Here is a 21653-nt window from a genome sequence, read left to right as displayed (position 1 = left end):
TACACATCTGCTTAGATTCACTCCATATATTTTGAGATAAATATAGAACATGTCCACACCAGCAAATGACTACTGGAACATCATGGAATATTTCTCCACCTACCAAAGCGGAGGAAGATGGTGCAATTTCAAAACAGGGAATTAATGCTGTCACAGATTAAGAGGCAAAAGTGGTACAGGCTGTCATAAGGTGTGTTGTCAATTTGTTGTTATGGCAGAGCAGAGTGTTATCTGTCTGTGGGATAGAGAGCCTGAAAACTTGAGTTGGCAAGCTGCAGTCAGTGAAGCCAATGAGCAGTCTTGCCCTTTCTCTTCCTGATTAATATGATGAGAAGTAATAATTTATAAAGCAATTCTGAATACAGCACTGCACTGTAATGCATTAGTTTTTTCTTGGGTATGAATTTGGTAGGTGTTTCTAGATTTCATGTGACTACTGACCTGCGTAAGCTATTGCGTAGGAGATTTTAATATGTTTTTAAGGTGGCTGGCATATCTATATATTTGTTAAGTGATCAATCAGCCATAATATCCAGGGTTATAATTTTAATTTGTTATTCAATCAGGATTCCAGTAGTATGTTTTGACAGTATGCTATGTTGATAAGTGCTGGTAACCTTGTTGTAGAGTGTCCTAAATCTTCATTGCTAATATCTCTCATGTTTTTGGTGGTGGGGACATGCGAGCACACACACGTGTGCCCTTGGTAGCAACTAAAGATCTGACAGGGTTTCAGAATGCAGCCTTACCATGGCTGGTGAAAGGGGTAGGGTATTATGGAGGAAACAGGACATTTTACTGTAGAAGAACGGCAGAAGCCACAGAGGACACCAAGCCAAAAGAGAGGCAGCAGGGCAAAGAGCGTTTGGGGCTAGGGATGTTATAGTCAGTGGAGGTGATATTTAATTTTATTACAAATACCATTTGGCAGAAGTTTGGCACTATCTTCGGGATTTTGACCCAATTTGATGCATTTAGTGGACAATCTATAACAGATCCGAGGATCTGTTTGAGCTCAGAAATCACATGGCCACATCCAATTTTGTGACATATTGACGTTTCTTCCCATTCCATTCGTGTATGGAGAGCACCAAGAATAATGGCACAAATACATGCTGACATAGTAATTAGCTTTAATATTATCTTCATGGTCCCTGCATAGGGGCCTGTAGTATTTTCCTAGATCTATCACGTAATATGTTCTTGAAATTTCATAGTTTAGTTTAAGGTTCTGCCAGTTCAAGTTTTTCAGTATTTCTGTGATTCTCTCCTTTGAGCATTTGTGCTGCTCTCCTTGTATACATTCAGTATCCCTCATTAGTTCTATTTGATAGGGGTCCCACAACTATTTTGTTACTTACCCGAGTTGTAAATTATTGCCATTTCTCCTCATATTTAAGTTCTCGTTTTACCGTATGTGACATACTTGTTTACCCAAAGCCAATAAAATGTTTGGTCATGCTCTGTGAATTGCTGCATTCCTAATTGCTTCGTTCTTAATTTGAAAGCCATGGTTTTGTTGGTTGAGAAGAGCCACTTGTTTGAGCACAGCACTGCTGCCAAAACCGTTGTCATGATATCGGTTACGTGTGCTTATGTAGTGGTGTGGCCCAGTCTCGCAGTTGCTGGGCAGGCACAGCATCGCTCCTGTGGTGAGTGGGAGGATATGGGCGTTGTGGGAGCCATTGATCAGGGGGTGGCGAGCGCATCGATTAGTCCAGCGAGTCCTGGCGTGTGGGTGGTGGCAGGGGGGGGGGGCGAGAGTGGGGTGGCTGGGCTGCAGCATCGATTGCGGCCGCCGCACGTGTCGTCTGGGAGGCTGCCCGCCGCTAACAGGTGTGCGCCGGTCGCCTCCTCTCCGTGCGCCGGTCGCCTCCTCTCCGATCTCCGTCCGGCGTCTCTCGCCGATGCCCGTCACCGCTGTCATCCAATGCCTACCGTCATGGTTGAATTTTGCCATTGATAGCTAATTTCGTATAACTCGGGAGAAAGTAGTGTTTGCCTGTCCGGAGTGCATTGTTAAATATATACCAAGGCTTTCGCATGATGGCCAGTTTGTCAGAATGCATGAAAAGAAAAATTTTTGAAGCGTTTTTGAGCATACCTAGGAAATCAATAAGTTACTGAAAAGGTTGGTAATGACCCCAGATAGATGGGATAAGTTAGTTTGATTCTGTAACGACGCTGCTGCACATAATGGGAAAAGTGTGTCTCGTGGTGTCGGTTAGCGAACATTTTTAACGTTTCTGAGACCCAAAATTTTGCTTTTTGTCGTTGAATACTTCCGAACGCGCGCGCGTTGCGTTGTCAAACCTTTTGTTTGTTATACAGTTCCGTCCGAAAACTAGCCAGTCGTGTCCCTTCATTTGCAAATAAGATGTGGAGTGGGAACTCAGTTTCGACATGAGGAAAATGTGTTAGCAACTTAAAACTTGTATCTACCCCTCAGAAAAATGTGTAATCTAAAAACTAAACACGTACATGTCGCCAAAATACTTCCGCGAAAATATGCCGTCTCCGCATAATTCTTAAGTACGAGAAAATAATAAGAGGTTTGTGTGATACTTCAGTTCACACAGAATTTAGCGAAATTCCTTTGTGTTTCAGATGTCAAACTGTATCACCTTTGTTTCACTTATGTTCTGGAACCCATGTCTGCATAACAGTTGTTCGCTACAGAGTGCGTTGTAATTCCGAGCAACACGTCTATAATTGACAGTTTTATTACGGTGTGTGCATTTCGAAATCTACCAGTCACTCCCGTTTTTGAAAGTTCTCTTTGATTGTCGCTAGATTTCGTTTGGTACTTTGAAGACGAATTTAGTGGTATATTTGACTCACACAGAAATGTCTCTTAACAGTATCGCAACTAAGCACAATTTAATAAATTAGTAATTTACAGACTAATTACATTGATTCAAATGCATACATGTTTAAAAGTGATGCAGAGATTGAGAAGTTGCGCAGGATTTATTAGCTTGAACATGTCTACGGACAGACTACTTCAGTGAGATTGAGTGTGCACATTATTTTCAGAAAAAACTTTCTATTGTGTAATTGTAGCATCATTTAGTTTCTGACTGAAGGAATAGAATTGCACCCAATTTTATTTCAGAATAAAGGCTACGGGATGTCTCCTCAGCCATCGGTCAGATGCTATGTTCCCTTCCGCCAATTAGCAGTCCCGCGCAACTTTGTACAAGGAAATCAGTACCTTTCAGCATAGCTAAATAGAGCGGCAGATTGGAGTGGCTGTTGTTAAATATTCTGCTAAATTGATCAACCAAGAAATGAAGCACCAGTAATTGACATCGCCATTAAATTTTTATCCCTGTAGTCCAGGATGATTTTTTCCCCCCCTACAGAACAGTTCTTTATGAAGGGCACGGTAGGTGATTTTTAGAAACCAGCATAAACATCGACAATAGCCAAATTCATCACCAGCAAAAAAAGAGCGAAAGTAAACGATTCGTGTATTTCAGAAAGTAATACGTAAGGATGGACGTACTTACGACGCAATTGATCACGTAGCCAGCGGCGACGAAATATTGATGACTGAATATACCGCGGATTATATCTAATATTGGCGTGTCAAGCTGGTGGCTGCACTACAGAGGCAATTTTCTAAATTTTGTATTCCATCCTGTCAATAGTAGTGTACAGATTTACAGCATTGAAACCTGATCAAGAAAAGTGAGCGTACGCATCGCAACGGATTCCCGCCTTGGGCTGTGTGTGCTGCAAACGCTCGGCTGCGTACGTGCTCGCGGCCAACGACGGCCGATGCCATGTTGCCATGTTAGTGGGCCCAAGGCCGGTCGACTGGTCGCCGGGGGTCAATGCGCGAGCAAACCGGCAACGCTGCCACCGCCGCTGTCGCCGCCTGTATCAACAAAAGATTGCTCAAAACAACCACGGCGTCCTGCGGACATGACGATCTAGTGAATCTGTCCCAATGACCCGATAGTTTAGAGTACCTGCTTGGAACTGTGTTAGTTGATTTGTTATGTGCATGTAGAACTTCGCCGGCTGCCGGGAACCACCAGCGATGGAGCAGCTTCGCCGATGAGCGCACAAACTACAGACGCTAAGCAGTTTACTCTTGTGTTTTAGGTAACTGAGGGGAAAGAAGTATCGACAATGTTTAGCTTTCATAAACCGAAGGTATACAGGTCTTCCACGGGCTGTTGCATTTGCAGAGCAAAATCTAGCAGGTAAGTTGAACCACAATATAACATTTAATAAACTTGACACTAGAACTGTTTCCACCATAAACATAAGCAGATGTTAGTTACTTAGTACAGTTGCATATAAACCTATAGCTTACGTCGTCGTGAAGTGTTTCAATATTATATGTTTTGACTCCGTAGCTCAAACATTTTCTTTTTGACGATAGCATCCAGGCAGTCAATTCAAGTCTTAACAATAAATGAAGCCAAAATACGTAAATTTGTAGAAGTGCCTAGAATATACGCTGTAACATTTTCTGAAATTATAGGACAGTTTGTATGAAAAGCTCTTTACAAGTCACTTACTAAGGTTCCTTTTAGTGCATAGTTATCTTGCTGGGAGACCCACCCCCACCCATTTTTGTTTGTTTGTTTGTGTGTGTGTAAAACGTGACAAGTGGTGCTTACTAAGGAATGTATGTAGCGTTTATAGTGTTGTTGAAAATTTATACCTAAGTGATAATTGTTAATTCCTATTGTTTCAGTTCACGGTTTACAGATAGCAAAAAATATGAAGATGATTTTATGGACTGTTTCCAACTCCATGAGCGTCGCTCAGGAGAGATATGCAATGCATGTGTGTTATTGGTCAAGAGATGGAAGAAATTACCACCTGGCAGTGAACGGAACTGGAGACATGTAAGCTTATTAAAAATTACTTTATTTGTCTGTTATTGTTTGCTGGTACCTAACTTTGTTTTTAAATGAGCTATGTTTATTTGTATGCTATATTTATTATTCAAGTAAATCTAATTTGCTGCCATACTAAGAGAAGTGACATAACAGGAGCAACTTTGCAATTTGGTTTCTCTCACCAGTGAGTGTTTTAAACGAAACAAGTGGTTGTGACTTTTTACTGAACGAAGTGGCACAGTGGTTAGCACACCTGACTCACCTTCAGGAGGCTGATGGTGCAAATATCTGTCCACCAATTAGATGTAGGTTTCTTGCAATTTCTCTAAATTGCTCCAGGCAAATGTGGCCGTAGTTCCTTTGAAAAGGGCATGGCCAATTTCATTCTCATCCTTGTGTAATCAGAGCTTGTGCGTGTTCTGTGATGACCATACTGTCGACAGGACAGTATTTGGGATGTAATCAGTTAACATACTCAACTCTGTTGCATGAAAGTGGCATATGCATTTGGATTAGAACAGAAATATTATTGCACCTAAGTACTGCCAGTTCTCATTGCCCATTTTCTTCTCTTGTCTTGTAGCTGCAAGCAGTTATCCAAACTTGTCTTAAATTATCCCTTCCTTATGTGTTGTTTATAGAGTAAATTAATTTTATTCTCTGGAATTGGGGTTGCGCTAATCAGCCATTTTATGTTACGTGCACAAAGAATTTCTGGAGTGTCACCTCTTTTCAGCTCATGACCAGCATAGTGACACTTGTTGTTTTCAGATACTGGTGTGAAGTGCTAAGACCATACCCCTGTGCCACCAACACATCCTGGACTTCATTTTCAGTTCTTGAATTCATAGCAGTTTTCCTGTAGGGACATTGTGATGGGCAGTGGTGGAGTCTATTGTTTTAGCTGCTAGTTTTGATTAATTGTGGACATTAAATTTCTGTACTTACATGCATATAGTTATTCAGAATTTACTATACTCACCTGTGTTCAGGTTTTCAAGATGCGTTACTGAGTGCTTAATTTTTTTGTGCCATTTAAATTCAGCAATTCTAGTCACATCATGGATTTGGCATAATGTCACAGCGAATGAAGACAACGCTTCTCATGACAGTCACTGAACATGGTTGTAATAATTCAGAAAGATAATGGTGATATTTACATATGCAGCTGTAAAGCATTTGTAAACAATCAAGAATCATTCTTTTAGAGCATCGCAGTATATAAAGGTTTATCTAAATCGTATTCTTCTACTCTCCAAAGGAAGTTACGTTATGCAAAATCTCAATGCAACAACTATGTCTATGGCCGTTTTCTTATATGAGTCATTACATAAGCTTCAAAGCTGATGCTAAAGCTGCCAACAGATTGGTTTATATATGTATTTAGTATATAAGTAGGTGAACTGGTTAAAAGCTTGACAAACTCTTTATGTTGTTCTGAAAACCACTTTCAGGCTATATTAACCATTCCTGTCTGTAGTTTGTGGCCACAATTGGTGTTTTACAGATCAGAGGGTGGAATGTCCGATCCCTTAATGAGGCAGGCAGGTTAGAAAATTTAGAAAAGGAAATGGATAGGTTAAAGTTAGATATAGTGGGAATTAGTGAAGATCAGTGGCAGGAGCAGGATTTCTGGTCAGGTGAATACAGGATTATAAGTACAAAATGCATATGGACTGCAGAAAGAGGAACATGCCAGATAGAATTTTGCACTGAGCGTAAGTTAATCATCGCTAACATGTGGTTAAAGAATCATGAAAGAAGGCTGTATATGTGGAAGAGACCTGGAGACATGGGAAGGTTTCATATTGATTATATAATGGTAACAGGTTTCAGAACCAGGTTTTAAATTGAAATTTTTAGGGGTGGATGTTTACTCTGACCACAATTTATTGGTTATCATCTGCAGATTAAAACTGAATAAGCTGCAAAAAGGCAGGATTTTTAAGGAGATGGGACCTGGATAAACTGAAAGATCCAAAGGTTGCAGAGTGTTTCAGAGAGAACATTAGGGAACAATTGATAAGAACTGGGGAAAGAAATACAGAAGAAGAAGAGTGGGTAGGTTTGAGAGATGAAATAGTGAAGGCAGCGGAGGATCCAGTAGGTAAAAAGACAAGGGCTAGTAGAAATCCTTGGATAACACAAGAGGCATTGAATTTGATCAATGAAGGGAAAATATAAAAGTACAGTAAATGAAACAGGTGAAAGGCAATACAAACATCTAAAAAAGAAGATTGACAGAAAGTGCAAAATGGCTAAGCAGGAATGGCAAGAGGACAAATTTGAAGATATAGAAGCATATATCACTAGAGGTAAGATAGATACTGCCTACAGAAAAGTTACAGAGACTTTTGGAGAAAAGAGAACCTTCTGTGTGAATATAAAGAACACAGATGGAAGACCAGTCCTAAGCAAAGAAGAGCAGAAAGGTGGAAGGAGTATATAGAGGACCTAAAAAAGGGTGATGTACTTGAGAGCAAAATTATGGAAAGGGAAGAGGATTTATATGAAGATGAGAAGAGAGATATGAAACTGGAGAATTTGAGAAAGCACCGAAAGACTTAGTAGAAACAAGGCCCAGGGGTAGGTGACATTGTGTAAGAGTTACTGATAGCCTTGGGAGAGCCAGCCATGAGAAAATTCTTCCATCTGGTGAGCAAGGTGTATGAGACAGGCACTATACCATCAGACTTCATGAAGAATATAATAATTTCAATTCCAAGAAAGCAGGTGCTGACAGGTGAGAAAATTACTGAACTATCAGTTTTATAAGTCATGGTTGCAAAATACTAACATGGATTCTATAAAAAAGAATGGAAAAATTGGTAGAAACTGATGTTGGAGAAATCAGTTTGCATTCTGGAGAAATGTAGGAATACATGAAGCAATACAAGACCCTACAATTTCTCATAGAAGATAGGTTAAAATAAGGCAAATCTATGTTTAAAGTGTTTGTAGACTTACAGAAAGCTTCTGACAGCATTGAGTGGTATGCTCTTTCAAATTCTGAAGGTGGCAGGGGTAAAATACAGGGAGCGAAGGCTATTTACAATTTGTACAGAAACCAGATGGCAGTAATGAGAGTCGAAGGGCACGAAAGGGAGCAGCGGTTGAGAGGGGAGTGAGACAAGGTTGTAGCCTATCCCCAGTGTTATTCAATCTGATGTTGAGCAAGCAGTAAAGGAAACAAAAGAAAAATTTGGAGTAGGAATTGGAAGTCCTGGGTGAAGAAATAAAAACTTTTAGATCTGCTGATGACATTACAGTCCTGTGAGAGACAGCAAAATACTTAGAAAAACAGTTGAATGGAATGGACAGTGTCTTGAAAAGAGGATATAAGATGGAACAGCAACAAAAACATAATGAGGGTAATGGAATGTAGTTTAGTTAAATCAGGTGATGCTGGGAGGAATCAGATTAGGAAATGAGACACGTAAGTAGTAAATATTGCTATTTGGGGATCAAAATAACTGATGATGGTCGAAATAGAGAGGATATAAAATGTAGGCTGGCTGTGGCAAGAAAATCATTTCTGAAGAAGAGAAATTTGTTAACAGGGAGTTTAGATTTGTCAGGAAGCCCTTTCTGAAAGTATTTGTGTGGAAGTGAAACAGACGATAAACAGTGTAGACAAGAAGTGAATAGAAGCTTTTGAAATGTGGTGTTAACAGAAGAATGCTGAATATTAGATGGGTAGATCAAATAACTAATGAAGAGGTACTGAATAGAATTGGGAAGAAGAGAAATTTGTGGCACAACCTGGCTAGATGAAGGGATCGGTTGGCAGAACACATTCTGAGGCATCAGGGGGTTGGCAATTGAGTACTGGAGGGAGGGAAAGGGGGGGGGGAATTGTAGATGGTGACCAAGAGACAAATATAGAAGCAGTTTCAGAAGGATGTAGGTTGCAACAGTTACTTGGAGATGAAGAGGCTTGCACAGGATAGAGCAGCATGAAGAGCTGCATCAAACCATTCTTTGGACTGAAGACCACAGCAACAACTCTTTTAAATGTTTTTGTTTATTAACTTGCACCTGTTCATCTTTGCAAGAGGACCGTTAGTAGTTAGTGAGTTTAAGCTTTCCAACAAAGAGCTCTACTTTGTCAGCACAGAAAACTGTACACTTATCTAAAAAAAAAAATAGTGTTACCTACCCTCATATGATGGCACATCAGTGCAGTTTTACGTGAGATACTGCTTGATGGGTTAATTTACAAAAAATATTTTAGTTAGGTTAAATCAAAGGATTTGTAGCGAGCTCGTCAAGATTGTAGGAAAGCAGTCAAGGATCTGGTTTGTAAGAAATATGTGGGATGGACCAGGAGAAATGATCAGTATCCGGGAACATGTCAAGAACAATCATTTTAAGCAAAACAGCGCATTAAAAGTAGGCTCTAAAATGTGTATCGTAAGGGGTAAGAGCACTTCATCTCCAATGCTGTGGAACATACCTTTTCTACCGTAGTCTCTTTGTTTTCCATAGTTTGAGAGGTAGTAATATGGACAATACAAGAAAAAAAGTCCAGTAAACATGGGCTCTTATAGTGCATAGCTTAGAAATCTGAGCACTTGTTCATCTTCTACGCATTTGAGAGAACATGTTCACAATTTTTTCTTGTTTTGATCCATATTGCCACCTCCCTAAACATGGAAGGCGAAGAGCTTGTAGTAGAAGAGATTTGTTTCACAGTATCAAAGCCAAAGTAATTCTCATAGCTCTAAAGGTACTCATTTTAGAGCTTGTGTTTAATAGACTTTTTTGCTTTGAAATATCATTTCTGTAATATCCCTGAATATTGGCCATTCTTCAGGGGACACCCTGTATTTTCAAACCACCTTGGGTGATATCTAATTGAAAACACACATCTTTAGCACTCACTTTAAATGGTAACTTGGGGATGCAATAGTTTAAATTCTTTCTGCCCCAGACTTAAAATTTTACATACTGACTTGTTCAGGTGTGTGTGTGGGGGGGGGGGGGACACCACATTAAAGATGAATAGTATAATGATATTAGTGATCTAATTATTTATCCCGGGTTTTAATTGGTGAATATGCTAAAAGTTGTTTTATTTGTCTGCTCTGACAGGTATCCAATCAACAATTTCTCAGCCATTGATTGGGTCTGCAAAATGTTGTCGGTTTCAGTTAATAGGAACCCCAACTGCACAAATACGTGTCTTGTGACTGGTTTCAGGCCATCCTCAAGTGACCAGAAACTAGTTTGGCTGAAAACAAGGCCATATATCATTAAAACAAGATGATACCAGCTACATAATATTGTTTAAAAATTTGGTGTTTGTGTAAAATGCATATAGTGGTCAGCAGTGCTTAATTTGTATAAAAAAAGAAGAAAAAGGTGACCTCCTTGGGGGGGGGGGGGGGAGGGGGGGCGGAATTCAGAGGTACCAGTGCGTGGTACTGTCACTGGAGGTCAGCATATAAAAGGTAAATACCATTGGTTCCATGGTTTCCAGCTCTGAGTTTGTCAGACTTGTCAATGTTTCTAAGAGTGTCAGAATCATAGTCTTCTAAAAGTGGGTATGGTTTGTTGAAATATCTTGCTGTTTTGATTAACTCACCCAACTAAAACCCAAGAACATTTTATTAGTTGAAGTAACAGTGAAAACAACAAGATCATAGAAATCATTTTTTAAATTAGCCAGTGTCAAGGCACTGGTGAAGTACAATGAATTGTCGAGGTTATAGGGAGGGTGAGTAAAAGAGAGCCAGAGGGGGCAGGGAAAACATTCTAAATACCATCTGAGTGTAAATAAAATCCTGTAGACTGTTTGGAAACCAAATGAAATTAATGTGAATTACATGTAATGTCCAGCAGAGAAGATAAAGTTCATCAACAAAAATTTAAAAGAAACAGTAAGGCAGTGCGGATGTGTTTCGATGAGTATAACTGTCTCAGAAAATAAATAAATTTGACAACAAGGGAGCCAATATAACTCGTGTTGTGTATGGTTAAGTTTCCCTGACCTTATTTGACCCGTTTATCACCTTATGATATGTGGGTGAGTAAACAAATAATTATTTCAGAGTAGTTATTCCTTTAATTTGTACATATATTGTGCAAAGCTTCTATGACCTTGTTTTGAGTCTGGTCTTTATGCAGGCTAATTAGTAATCATTTGAGAATGGGTTACGAGTCAAAACTGGAAGCAAGTTACATAAAACTGTAAGTGCTTTTATTGAACTTGATAAAAGCTGCGCATACCCTGTGTCCAAGATATGAGAATGCTTAAAAAATAATAAAATGTTGTCACTTTGTTAGTGATTGCACTGTGAATCATAACCTGACCATCTACAGGATGTTTGGAGGTTCTGAGGTCCATGGCTGAGTTGTTCTAAAATTTCTGTGTTTTTTCCATTTACTTGTTGTTCATATTTTGTTGGACAAAAATTACTTTGTAGACTGCTCTCTCATTTGTAGTGTTATCAAATGCTTTTCAGTCATGCAGTGCTCTGTGACTAACAACAAAGGAAACATGATTACTGGCTCTGTCTCCATACAGAGAGTGAAAAAGATATACAGTTCGTAACTTGAGTAGTTCGAGAAATAAACTTAAGATAAAAATGCACTCACGATTTCTGCAGCCTTTCATTTGCATGCTGCTGTTCTTAATGGTTCTCGTTATGGTGGGAAGTGAATGTGGTAAATCTTTATCAAAAGTGGTCAGATAGTCACTTTGATTGTTAATAATATCCTGTGCTTCGTAAATGAAGTTAGCTGGCAATTTGTTTAACTCTCATAGGTTTAATCTGTGCTATTAGGTCCCATACTTACCACAACCTCAGAAATTGTGATACCTTTCAGAATAACAGCCAGGTATTTGCGAGAAATATACAAGTACAATTAAAAATGACCATTAGGTCACAAACTTGAAAACTGACATATTTAGGGGGCAAACGATTAAATTGAATTCTCTCATTGGCTGCTGTACACTAATATCTGATTGGTTACAACCAATGACAATGAAATGCAAACAGCAGTATGACACATTAGTCGTGGACACTGTAAGTGCACTTTAGACCGTACTTGTTCTCCTAGTGCCACATTGCTTCTGCCGTTCTTTTGTAGGGAACCCACCACTCTTAGTCTTTCCAAAAGAAGTGGTGCAACGGTTGAGGCACTGAACCTGGATGACTATTCACATTAATTTTCCCTTTTCCATAAATTGTCAGAATGGTTCCTTTTAAAATTACATGACTGGCATCTGCCCGTGGTAGCTTGTGTGCCATCTCTGACATCATCATTGATCCTCTCTTCCTTTTATTGTTATCCTGCATAAGTTTCAGAATGCGGATATCAACCTACATTTGCAAAAGAGTAATTTGATGGTCATGTATACACTGGGCACTGTCAAAGTTTGTTACTCCTTAATTACCATTATTTTCTACAGGAAGAAGTTTAGAAAGTAATTATGGTTTCAGCTGTTATCTTCTTTAAGATTGCATGTCATCTTGGATATTCTAGCTGTGTAACATGTGCAAATCCATCACATCCTATATCAGACGCAGTTTTAACTTGCATTGCTGTTTAGTTGATACATTAAAATATATACAGTAAAACCCCGTATTTACGAACCCATTTTTAAGGAATACTTTCGTTGGTCCCGGCGATAACACCATAAAAACACTGTTCCTGAAATTCTGTTTTAATGAATCACGCTTCTTTTAAATCCCACTTTTAACGAATAAGTGTGTTACAATTCACAAATTAAAATATGGTCTGCAACTGCACTTCTTGTTTTCGGACATTAAATCATAACATTAGGCTTTCATAATTTGCATTCTTAAAATCGATGTCCACGTTAGCGTTCAGATATTAGTCTTGTACGGATAGTTGTGAAGTTATTAAGATTGGTGAATGTTATCGTTTGAGAACACAATTCTTCCACACACCCACTATGGACATGAGTGAGCTGTTTGCTGCTGATATTGGTGAAAAAACTGAAATTGGTGGTGAATGGGGGTGACGAGGATGGTGATGATGAAGATGTGGACTCAACACCAAGTTTTCTGCAGCTGTGGAAGGACTTGAGACGGTTAGAAGGTATTTCTCATCCTTCGTTGTGGATGAGTCAGCTCTTAAAAGTATTAACCAGCTGGAACAACAACTTCTAGGAGTATGCTGTGCTGGAAGGAAGCAGCAGATTACTCTTCTAGATTTTTTTCAGAAATAAAGAAAGTGTAGCAGTTTTATTCATTGTGATATCTAATTCATTGAGTGCCATTAGCTAAATAAAATTTTCTCCTTTTATCAAGATACCAATTTATGAGTTTTGATGTAACCTAACATCCAGAATATCTTAAAATATTGAGTAGTTTTAAGTTTACCAAGAAACATTTTCGTGTTCACTGTATTTTTGTATGCAGCACAAGGTGAGTTTGTGATTATGGAGTATTTATATGGCCTAAATAGCCTAGGTTCAGATTCTGGAACACTTATCTAGTGCATTTTGACCTAAATCTTTATTTAAGGAAAACCCTCTTTTAAGGAACAAATTTTTTGGTCACCTGAGATTCGTTAAAAAGGATTTAACTGTAAATCTTCTCCCATTTGAAGAGAAGTGTATGTGAGCACATGATTGAGATTTGATCCCAGTGAAACAAATCGTCAACATTTTACTAATCATCTTTTTGTGTTTCTCCTTGTTCAAATGTTGCGTGCTTGATTACAGTTAAAGTTTCTCAAGGCAAGTGGGAAGTTGTATTTGAGTTATAAAACCATCAAGTAAATACTTCCTTGAAAATACAGCAGTGTCTCTTTGAGATTTTATAATTGCCACCACTTTCTTTTTTTATGACAGGTTGTAGATGCCAGAGCTGGACCCGGTACAAAATCGCTTACAAAATTCAAATCAAAAAATAAAAAGAAACTGAAACAAAAAGGAGATACATCTCAAAAATTGGAAAAACTCATCAAGAAGAAGCACATCTACTTAAAGAATGATCGTTCGGCTCGTGAACAAAGTCCAGGAAGTTTGAGTGATGATGCCACAGGTATTTCAAACTTTATTTCATTTAAACAGAGTACTCCAAATATTGTCACATGTTATTTCTTGGTGTTGAACATTATCTTCATATAACTGCAGATTTATAGTGCAAGTTGGATGGGATAGTAATTGAAATTTGCTAATAAAAGAAAAATAATTTTTCTGTGGTATGTCTCTCACTCAAGTTTAATTAACTTTTCAACAGTGTCCATTATTATCTCGTGCCCCTCCTTTTGTGCAATAAATCTTTCCGTTTGAAATAACACAATTGCTTCAGTGATGTTGCATGAATTTTTCTGACAGTGCCTTACTATTCTAATAAATCAAAAGTGAAGGGATATATATCGTCCAATCTTGTTCATCACAGGTGACGATTTCATAACAGATCTCAGCACACTCAGTAGAGCTCAAAGTCTGGCACCAAGCCCAACTCCAAGCGAAGAGATTGTGACAACAACTAAGCATCGCAACAAGGCTAATTCTCCGCACCGACGTGAGAAGGCTGCCAAACGTCGATCGGCACTTTCACCAACTATCAGCAGTTTCCTTGACATGACATTTTGGAAAAGGTCAGTATAAAGACTTTCCTTGTTTCTAGTTCATAAAATAGGAACCACAATAGACTACATACTGTATTATGCTGAGGACTAAATCTGAAAGTTGTAGCTGTGCTAGGAATCTTTGTTCTTACAAATTAGTCACATTAGTGTAATATAAAATGTCACAAATTACTTCAAAGCAGTTTAGATTTTAACTTACCGTACTTGATATTTCAGGGAGAAAGTATGCTGTGGCACAATTTTCAAAGGGCCTTATGGTGAAGTCATTGTTGATCCTCGATTTCTGAAGCCGTGCCATGGCTGCAAACCAAAGCAGCGTGCAGAAGTACAATCAGTAGCAGGAAAAGAACCTGGGTCTTCTGGTGCCCCAGAATGCAGTAAGAACACTGGTGGTCCCAATAAGCTCACCAAATCCTACAGTGATTCTTCATCAGATTCAGGGTATGATGAGTCATCAAACCAGGGACCTGAAGCAGTGCGGTCCCGTAGAACTGCTTCCCGTGAAGATGCTGGAGTTCCAAGCAATCCTCTGGCGGAGTTTGCCATTCACGCTGCAAGCCGCTGTCAACAGAATGTGGCGAGCTCAGCTAATTAACGAAAATTTTGTTTATAGTTTAAACTTAATTTATTGAAATATTGATGTTGTATGTACTTGTCTAAGAGTGAAACTGTCGTTCCACATGCCATTTTGCATTGGGTCCAAAATGAAAACCACAATCTCAAACTTCCACATGAGAAAGTTAGGTATAATTTCTGTGACTTGAATACAAACGGCCACATTATTTTAAGCTACTAAGAGCAATAACAGCCTTGACCGATTACCTGTCCATAAATTCACAGCATATCATTAATTACCCTCTGTGTAAGAGGAAATAAAATGTGTCTTCATAAGAATACTGCCATCATCTACTCTCTGTACTTTGGTAAAATTTTACAGGAAGAAAATTGACTTTTTTATAACCAGTTCCTAAATGGAAAAAATTAAAATGTTGATATCATGACAATGTTATATAACAAATATTTGATCTTTAGCTTTGCATCATTGTCCTCGAAGAGGAAAGTGAAACTTTCGGTGTAAATTTGCTGTTCAGTATATCGGTGAGGAAAAGTTTATTTGCAGTGTAATTTTTATGAGTGAAATGGCATTTGACAGATGAAGCAGAATTTTATATGAGAAAATTCTATTTAAACTTGACATTTTATGCATTTAAATTTTATAGGTGTGCAGTGTCCCTTTTAATGTAGCTTCTGTTGTTTAAAACTGGTTTTAGTTAACTACACTATGGCAGCAGAAAGTTTCCTTTCTATAATAGTGTTCAATACTCAACAATTTTTTTACTGACAATCCAACATCTAGTCTGAAGAGCACTTATCTTTTTTTTTATATAAATGTCATTTTATTGTTGTGTAATAAAATATAATTCCTATATGTTCAGATTTGAGACTGAAGTGTTTCAATGTTTGGTGTCTGGGAATGAAATTTTTGAATCTCTTAATCACCGATTCTTTGATTTTTTTCTGAAACTGAATGTTTTTCTCTGTTATCTGTTGTGTGCGTGTATGTGTGTGTACACGAGTGCGTGTGACTGTATGTAACTTGCTCTTTGTTTTCACTCTTTGATTATTCAGTTATTTATATTTGACATTTTTAATAATTTAGAGACTGATGACAAATGAAGGTTAATGAACTAGTAATCAAACTGTTGGTTACTGCTGAACTACTGCCATAGGTTATAAATGTGAGAGTCCTGAGAACTCTTCCAATATTTTTTCATGTTGTGATCTCATCTTATTAAATATGGATAGTATTCAGAATCTTAATTTACTTGTCCCACATTTTGAGGTGCAAATAATTGTGGTGTTTGCACAACATTGATACCAGAATGTGCAAATAATTATAAAAGTGATTTATTAAGTATTATTAAAATGTTTGGAACAGGTTGCCTGTGTTCCAGCCAGCAGAGTATTAGTAGCTATTGACTATTAAATACTTTAGACTTTATTTTTGTTTTTTCTCCACATTTTATGTTCAATAAATTGTATTCAGCATATAATTATGCTCATTGTTGAATGCAGTGCTATTATTCTTTAAAAAGTTATGTATGCATATATTCTCTGATCTTTATATTTCAGTAATGACTTAATGTGTGAAAGTGCAATTCAAAATCTATGGTGCCACATGCTGTTGATTTGTGTGTATTTCTACCAAGAAATCTGTGCATTACCTTCACCTGTTTAAGGAATTAATCAGGAATATCTTACTGTTACAAACAGAAATACTCATAAATCACCAGTTACCTTGCAGGCTGATGTAGATTGTTCTATGAATATTTAGTAAAAAGCAATCTTATGTTAAATGAGGTTAATATTTTTTGTGTATTAGTAGTATGGATTGTAATGTGTAAATATGTGTTGAAAGAGTAATGTGTGCATTTGTTTGTAACCTATATTGTGAAACATTGTTCAAGATTTTCAAATTATATGAGGTGAGTTTAAAGTTTACACCTCAGCTCATTTTAATGAGTAAATGTAAGAAGAAAAATAAAATTCTGAATGTTGTGATGGCTATTAGTGACTTTTTGACAAACCATAGGTTGATTTATGCACACTGATCTCAGGGTTGCATGTAAAATGTGTTAAACAGTTTGTTTTTTACAGTTTGCAAAAAGCAACAGTTTTTGACTATGCCAATTTTTGCATGTATATTGGAGATAGAAGTTGTAATAAAATTAGGAAACCAATTTTTGTGTACAAACTGAACTTTAATGTGTAGTGTAAATTGAATCCCTTGCCAAATACTGGACGACTTTATATCATGTAGATTGCTAACACTATTCATTATATTAAATCTTGAATTGGATTTATCAATAGTTTAACCAAATTTGTGTGTTGATATAAATATACTGTTCTGTGTATTACAAATGAAAAAGCATTTAAAATAGAGCTAAATTTAAACAAAGTGAGTTATTGATTTCATGTAGTTATATTTGTGATCAGTTCCCATTGTTTCATTAATCACCCACCAGAAAAATCTTGTTTTGCTGCTAATGCTTATATTTTTTATCATACACATCTCCTGCATTCACACTGTGAGTGTGTGGTCCGTAACAAAAATTCTGATTTAGAATACATCAGTGTCATAACCACTGAAGAAGCTATGCATTATGACCTTTGAAAGTGCTGAATATCTCGTATCTTAAACAGGAATTAATGATCATTTTGGTAAGTTACTATAATATACAACAAATGTATTTTGCTCCATTTTGGCAGCCAGACAAATGATTTAGTATCCCAGATTCATTATTTTTGTGCTGAATTAAATTAAAATTGTCATGTTCTTGCCATATATACATAAAAATACTGCAGATGATAGTCATTAATTACTGCAAGGATGCAATTACCTAATTCATTATTGGATATGGAGATTGTGCAATTAAAAAAATTGCCAGCAACTGCCTTTAAATTGTGTTTTTATTCAATTTTGTTTTTGATATTTTTCTGTAGATATATCTGTTGTTTCATGAAACACACAATTCACTTTTAAGAAGTTCCACATGTGTGTGCTAATATATACTGTTGGATATATTTTGAGTGGATACTGAGTAGTCATTTTGATTTTGCAGTGAAAATATTATTTTGTAAAGCCTTACATTTTTTATCATGATAAATATTGTCATGTAAATAGTTATATTTCACAGTGTTAGTTGAAGCATCTGTGAAAGTGAACAATCATTATTTTCAAATTGGCAGTTTTAAGACTTTTGTTTTCAGTTCTTACTTACATCTTTCACATATATCTAATTAGTGTTTTGGTGAATAGTAGCACAAAATAAGGATTCTTTTTACACATCTAGTACATATTTTCAGTTTGAACTTAACAGGAAACATGCTATCCAACACACTGTAAAAATGAGTTGCAGTTTGCTATTATGTTGCATCTGTATCTTGAAAACTGTTCTAATTTTGCAGTAAAATTTTTCTCAGTGTTTAAATGTATAATCAGTGCATGAGTAGATATTTACAAAGCTGCAAAGCTAGTCAAAAAATTACCTTCTGTCATCAATCTACCCCTGCAGTACAAGTTAGCATTTCTTTTCCACAGTTTCTATTTCCAGGATCAACTAAATGATTAAAATTTTTGTGCAACAACACATTGTTATTATATAACAAAATCAATTCATAAGACATAAAATGAACATTACAATTTTATAGGATTGTGATGAATGCTGGAGTTGCTAGTTCTCTTGACATTCATATGTAACCTCTCTTCAGTTACTGCTTATCTGATCTAACTAGTAAATGGTTGTTCATAGAATTAGGGGCTACACACATTTGTACCTGACCATCAAGAAATCTGCATGTATAATACTTTATCCAGAACCTATGCACCCAGTCTTGGTAATTGGAAGTGGGCAAACTTTGTTCTTGGAAGCACTTCTCTTGTAAACCATATAAAAATTGTTTTCTTCAATTAATTGAAACTTGATTGAGGTATTACCTATTACAACTACTGGAATCAGTCCAAAGAACCAGAAATACGGGAAGTACAGCTTAACACTGCCTTTAAGATTTGACTGTGTGTTGGATGCTTTCCATTTTCCGAGAAATTGCTGAGACTGGCTTTCGTACTTCCAGGTTCAATATAACCTTACCTTCATAAACATCTAATCAAATCATCACGTGTATTTTATGACAATAGCAGCAACAGAACTGCTCGAACTTTAAAACTAATTTTGAAACCTTGAGTAAATTGATATTTATGAGATTTTTTTCCTTCAAGGTTGTTTCAGCCATTGTTAATGTATGCGTAGCACAAATTTCTAATGTTCAGCAGGGTAAAAACAATAATCTCAAAAATACCTTTCTGTAAAAATGCAGTGCATGTTCAGAGTTTAATGCTTTTGTTAAGCTATCACATTACTAAATTCACTTTTAGGAAAACAACTTTGTAATGTGAAAATGCATGTATTTTAATTTTGATGATTTTTGACCACTTTAAAAATTCAGCCAATTAATGATTTTAGACTGCAGGTTAATGCTGCACTTTAATTTCTTTGTGTTGCTTGTACAAGGACATCAGTACATGGGTACTTTTTTCTTATGTTTATTTCACTTGGTTCACACACACACAAAATTGGTTCTGTGAATAACTTTTTAATTATTAATAGATTTGATAAACAAGAAACAGCTCTATTCAGTGTGAGGCCCAACATTTATTTCTGGAGTAGGATGCCGTGGGCTGTTACTGTGGGTAAACCTTCTAAGAATTTTTGTCATTATGGTCTTGTAGATAGCATCTCTATTTCTTCTGTACATGTTGTACTTCAGTATTAGAAATTCATCAGTACTGTAAAGTCTCCTTAGTTCAGTGTGCCCCTCCAACAATAAGCAGATACAAATACTGACTAATTTAATAATGTGACTGATAAATATTCATTTGTATGGCTGTCATGTAAGCAACTGTGTTCCATTGGTAAATTAAATGTTGACATGTTCTTGCTCACTGTTTTGTACCTCACATTTTATAAGTAAATAATTGGAATATAGTAATTTAAGAAAAATATCCGATCAGTTGCAGATCAGAAAGAGTGAAATTCTAATGTGTTCCATTGAAGTTACCAATGGAATATTTATAACAACCTAAGCAAACTTAATTTTAAATGAAAAATAGTATTCTTCAGTGGGTATTGATACTGGAAAACTGAGTTAAATTGTGATTATTTGCTTTACATGTATCTTATAACTTAATTTGTGAGTGAGGGAATTACTTGATATTCTTCCATAATTTCTCAATACATGCTCTGCTGATTCTTTGTTCTTGGCCATTGTCTGAAGATGGGTTCCCTTCTCTCTCTCTCTCTCTCTCTCTCTCTCTCTCTCTCTCTCTCTGTCTCACTCACTCTGACTCTAATACTGTGCTGTCATTCATAATTTTAACGTAAGTAAAAATTAAAAGGCTGTTCACTTACAGTGCGATCTAAAGTGTTTACAGTTATGAACTCTTAATTATTCACTCATGTCATGAACAAGCTGTTAACATTCATTTATGAAGATGTTTTCTCTTAGAGATTTAAAATACTCACATGCCATGATTTAGTCAAATGTAGTGCTCTTTCCCTTCCTACATGATACAGGCACAACCATAGGTATTCACATTTGGTACAAATTGAAAAGTCTGTTGATGAAATATTTTTCATCGTTCTTATTTTTAACAGCATCATCCATACAGCTGGTTTATAACAGCAGGACTTTGGAGCCAGCAGTTACATAATCAAAACAAAATCAGTATTATGTGTGTGTCTGAGAAACTGCCTTTTGTAGTTGCTGTACTTTGGTCTTAGATTTCATATCTTGAAAGTGTCTGTGTAGAGTAATGTAGTAACTCAGTATATTTTTTTCTGTGCTCATAATGCTAAAGATGTTTGTGATAATTTAATGATTTTCAAGACCAATATTGGAATGAAATACATGTAAAACTGAAAGACTAAATGGGTAACAGTGTTTTGAAATTTTGTACATCTTCTTGTATAGTTGCCCATGATTTTATGTGAAAGTGTGTACACTGGTGATTCTGTGAATGTTTTATTGTCCAAACACTGTGTAACTGATGCAATATATTTATAGTACTTTAAACAATGTGTCATAGGATGTTTTTATTATCCTTCAATCCTGTTAAAAATTCAAGTACAACTTTCAATTCCCATTTTACCTTTATTATATCCAAGTAACTGAGCCTTAGATGCTGCAAATACCGATGTGATGGCAAGATGTGTAGTTATATAAAAAAATTATGTATTACCTGTTTTCTAAAATGTCACTGACAAAAGAAGACTCAATGTAAATCTGCAGTACCATTAACAGAAAACTTCACAATATGATGAAGGGAAAACTGGTAGGTTGGGAAATCTAGGCTTTTCCCCCTGCATTAGTGATATTACAAACCTGGACCACATTGTAAATTGTGTTATAAAAATTGTCTGGAAGAATGCTCTCTCCCATTCTTTCATGTCCTTAATTCTTGTACATTACAGGTAGGGTGCAAGATTTGCATTCTGTTGGATAGGGTTCAAAAATCTATCCAGGATAATGTGATTTAGACTTCCTGCGGTTTCTATAAATTATACTGGATATTTCCAAATGTTGTTAAATTCTTTGTCTTACTTGTCCAACTGAGTTGTGTAATCATTCTTTACTATTTTGTGGCTAAGGAAGGAGATG

At 36.6% G+C, this 21653-nt stretch overlaps 1 protein-coding gene across 3 annotated transcripts in view; it reads left to right on the top strand.

The window, feature by feature from the left end:
- Window positions 1-21071, top strand: part of LOC124614018 (SIN3-HDAC complex-associated factor) — a 30609-nt gene extending 9538 nt beyond the window's left edge. Inside the window, exons 1-6 of one of the 3 annotated variants that reach the window (XM_047142831.1) lie at window positions 3885-3991; window positions 4114-4214; window positions 4715-4868; window positions 13690-13882; window positions 14243-14444; window positions 14652-21071. In XM_047142831.1, the coding sequence (XP_046998787.1) occupies window positions 4141-4214; window positions 4715-4868; window positions 13690-13882; window positions 14243-14444; window positions 14652-15030 (1002 nt within the window). In that variant the 5' untranslated portion in view covers window positions 3885-3991; window positions 4114-4140 and the 3' untranslated portion in view covers window positions 15031-21071. Of the gene's footprint in view, window positions 1-3866; window positions 4215-4714; window positions 4869-13689; window positions 13883-14242; window positions 14445-14651 lie in introns of those variants that run through there. The other 2 variants (XM_047142830.1, XM_047142829.1) reach the window with 2 other exon arrangements.
- The last annotated feature ends 582 nt before the right edge of the window (window positions 21072-21653 follow it).

This window comes from Schistocerca americana, chromosome 4 (assembly GCF_021461395.2).
Source record: "Schistocerca americana isolate TAMUIC-IGC-003095 chromosome 4, iqSchAmer2.1, whole genome shotgun sequence".
Taxonomy (NCBI): Eukaryota; Metazoa; Arthropoda; class Insecta; order Orthoptera; family Acrididae; genus Schistocerca; species Schistocerca americana.
This window is presented reverse-complemented; position numbering and strand designations above follow the sequence as displayed.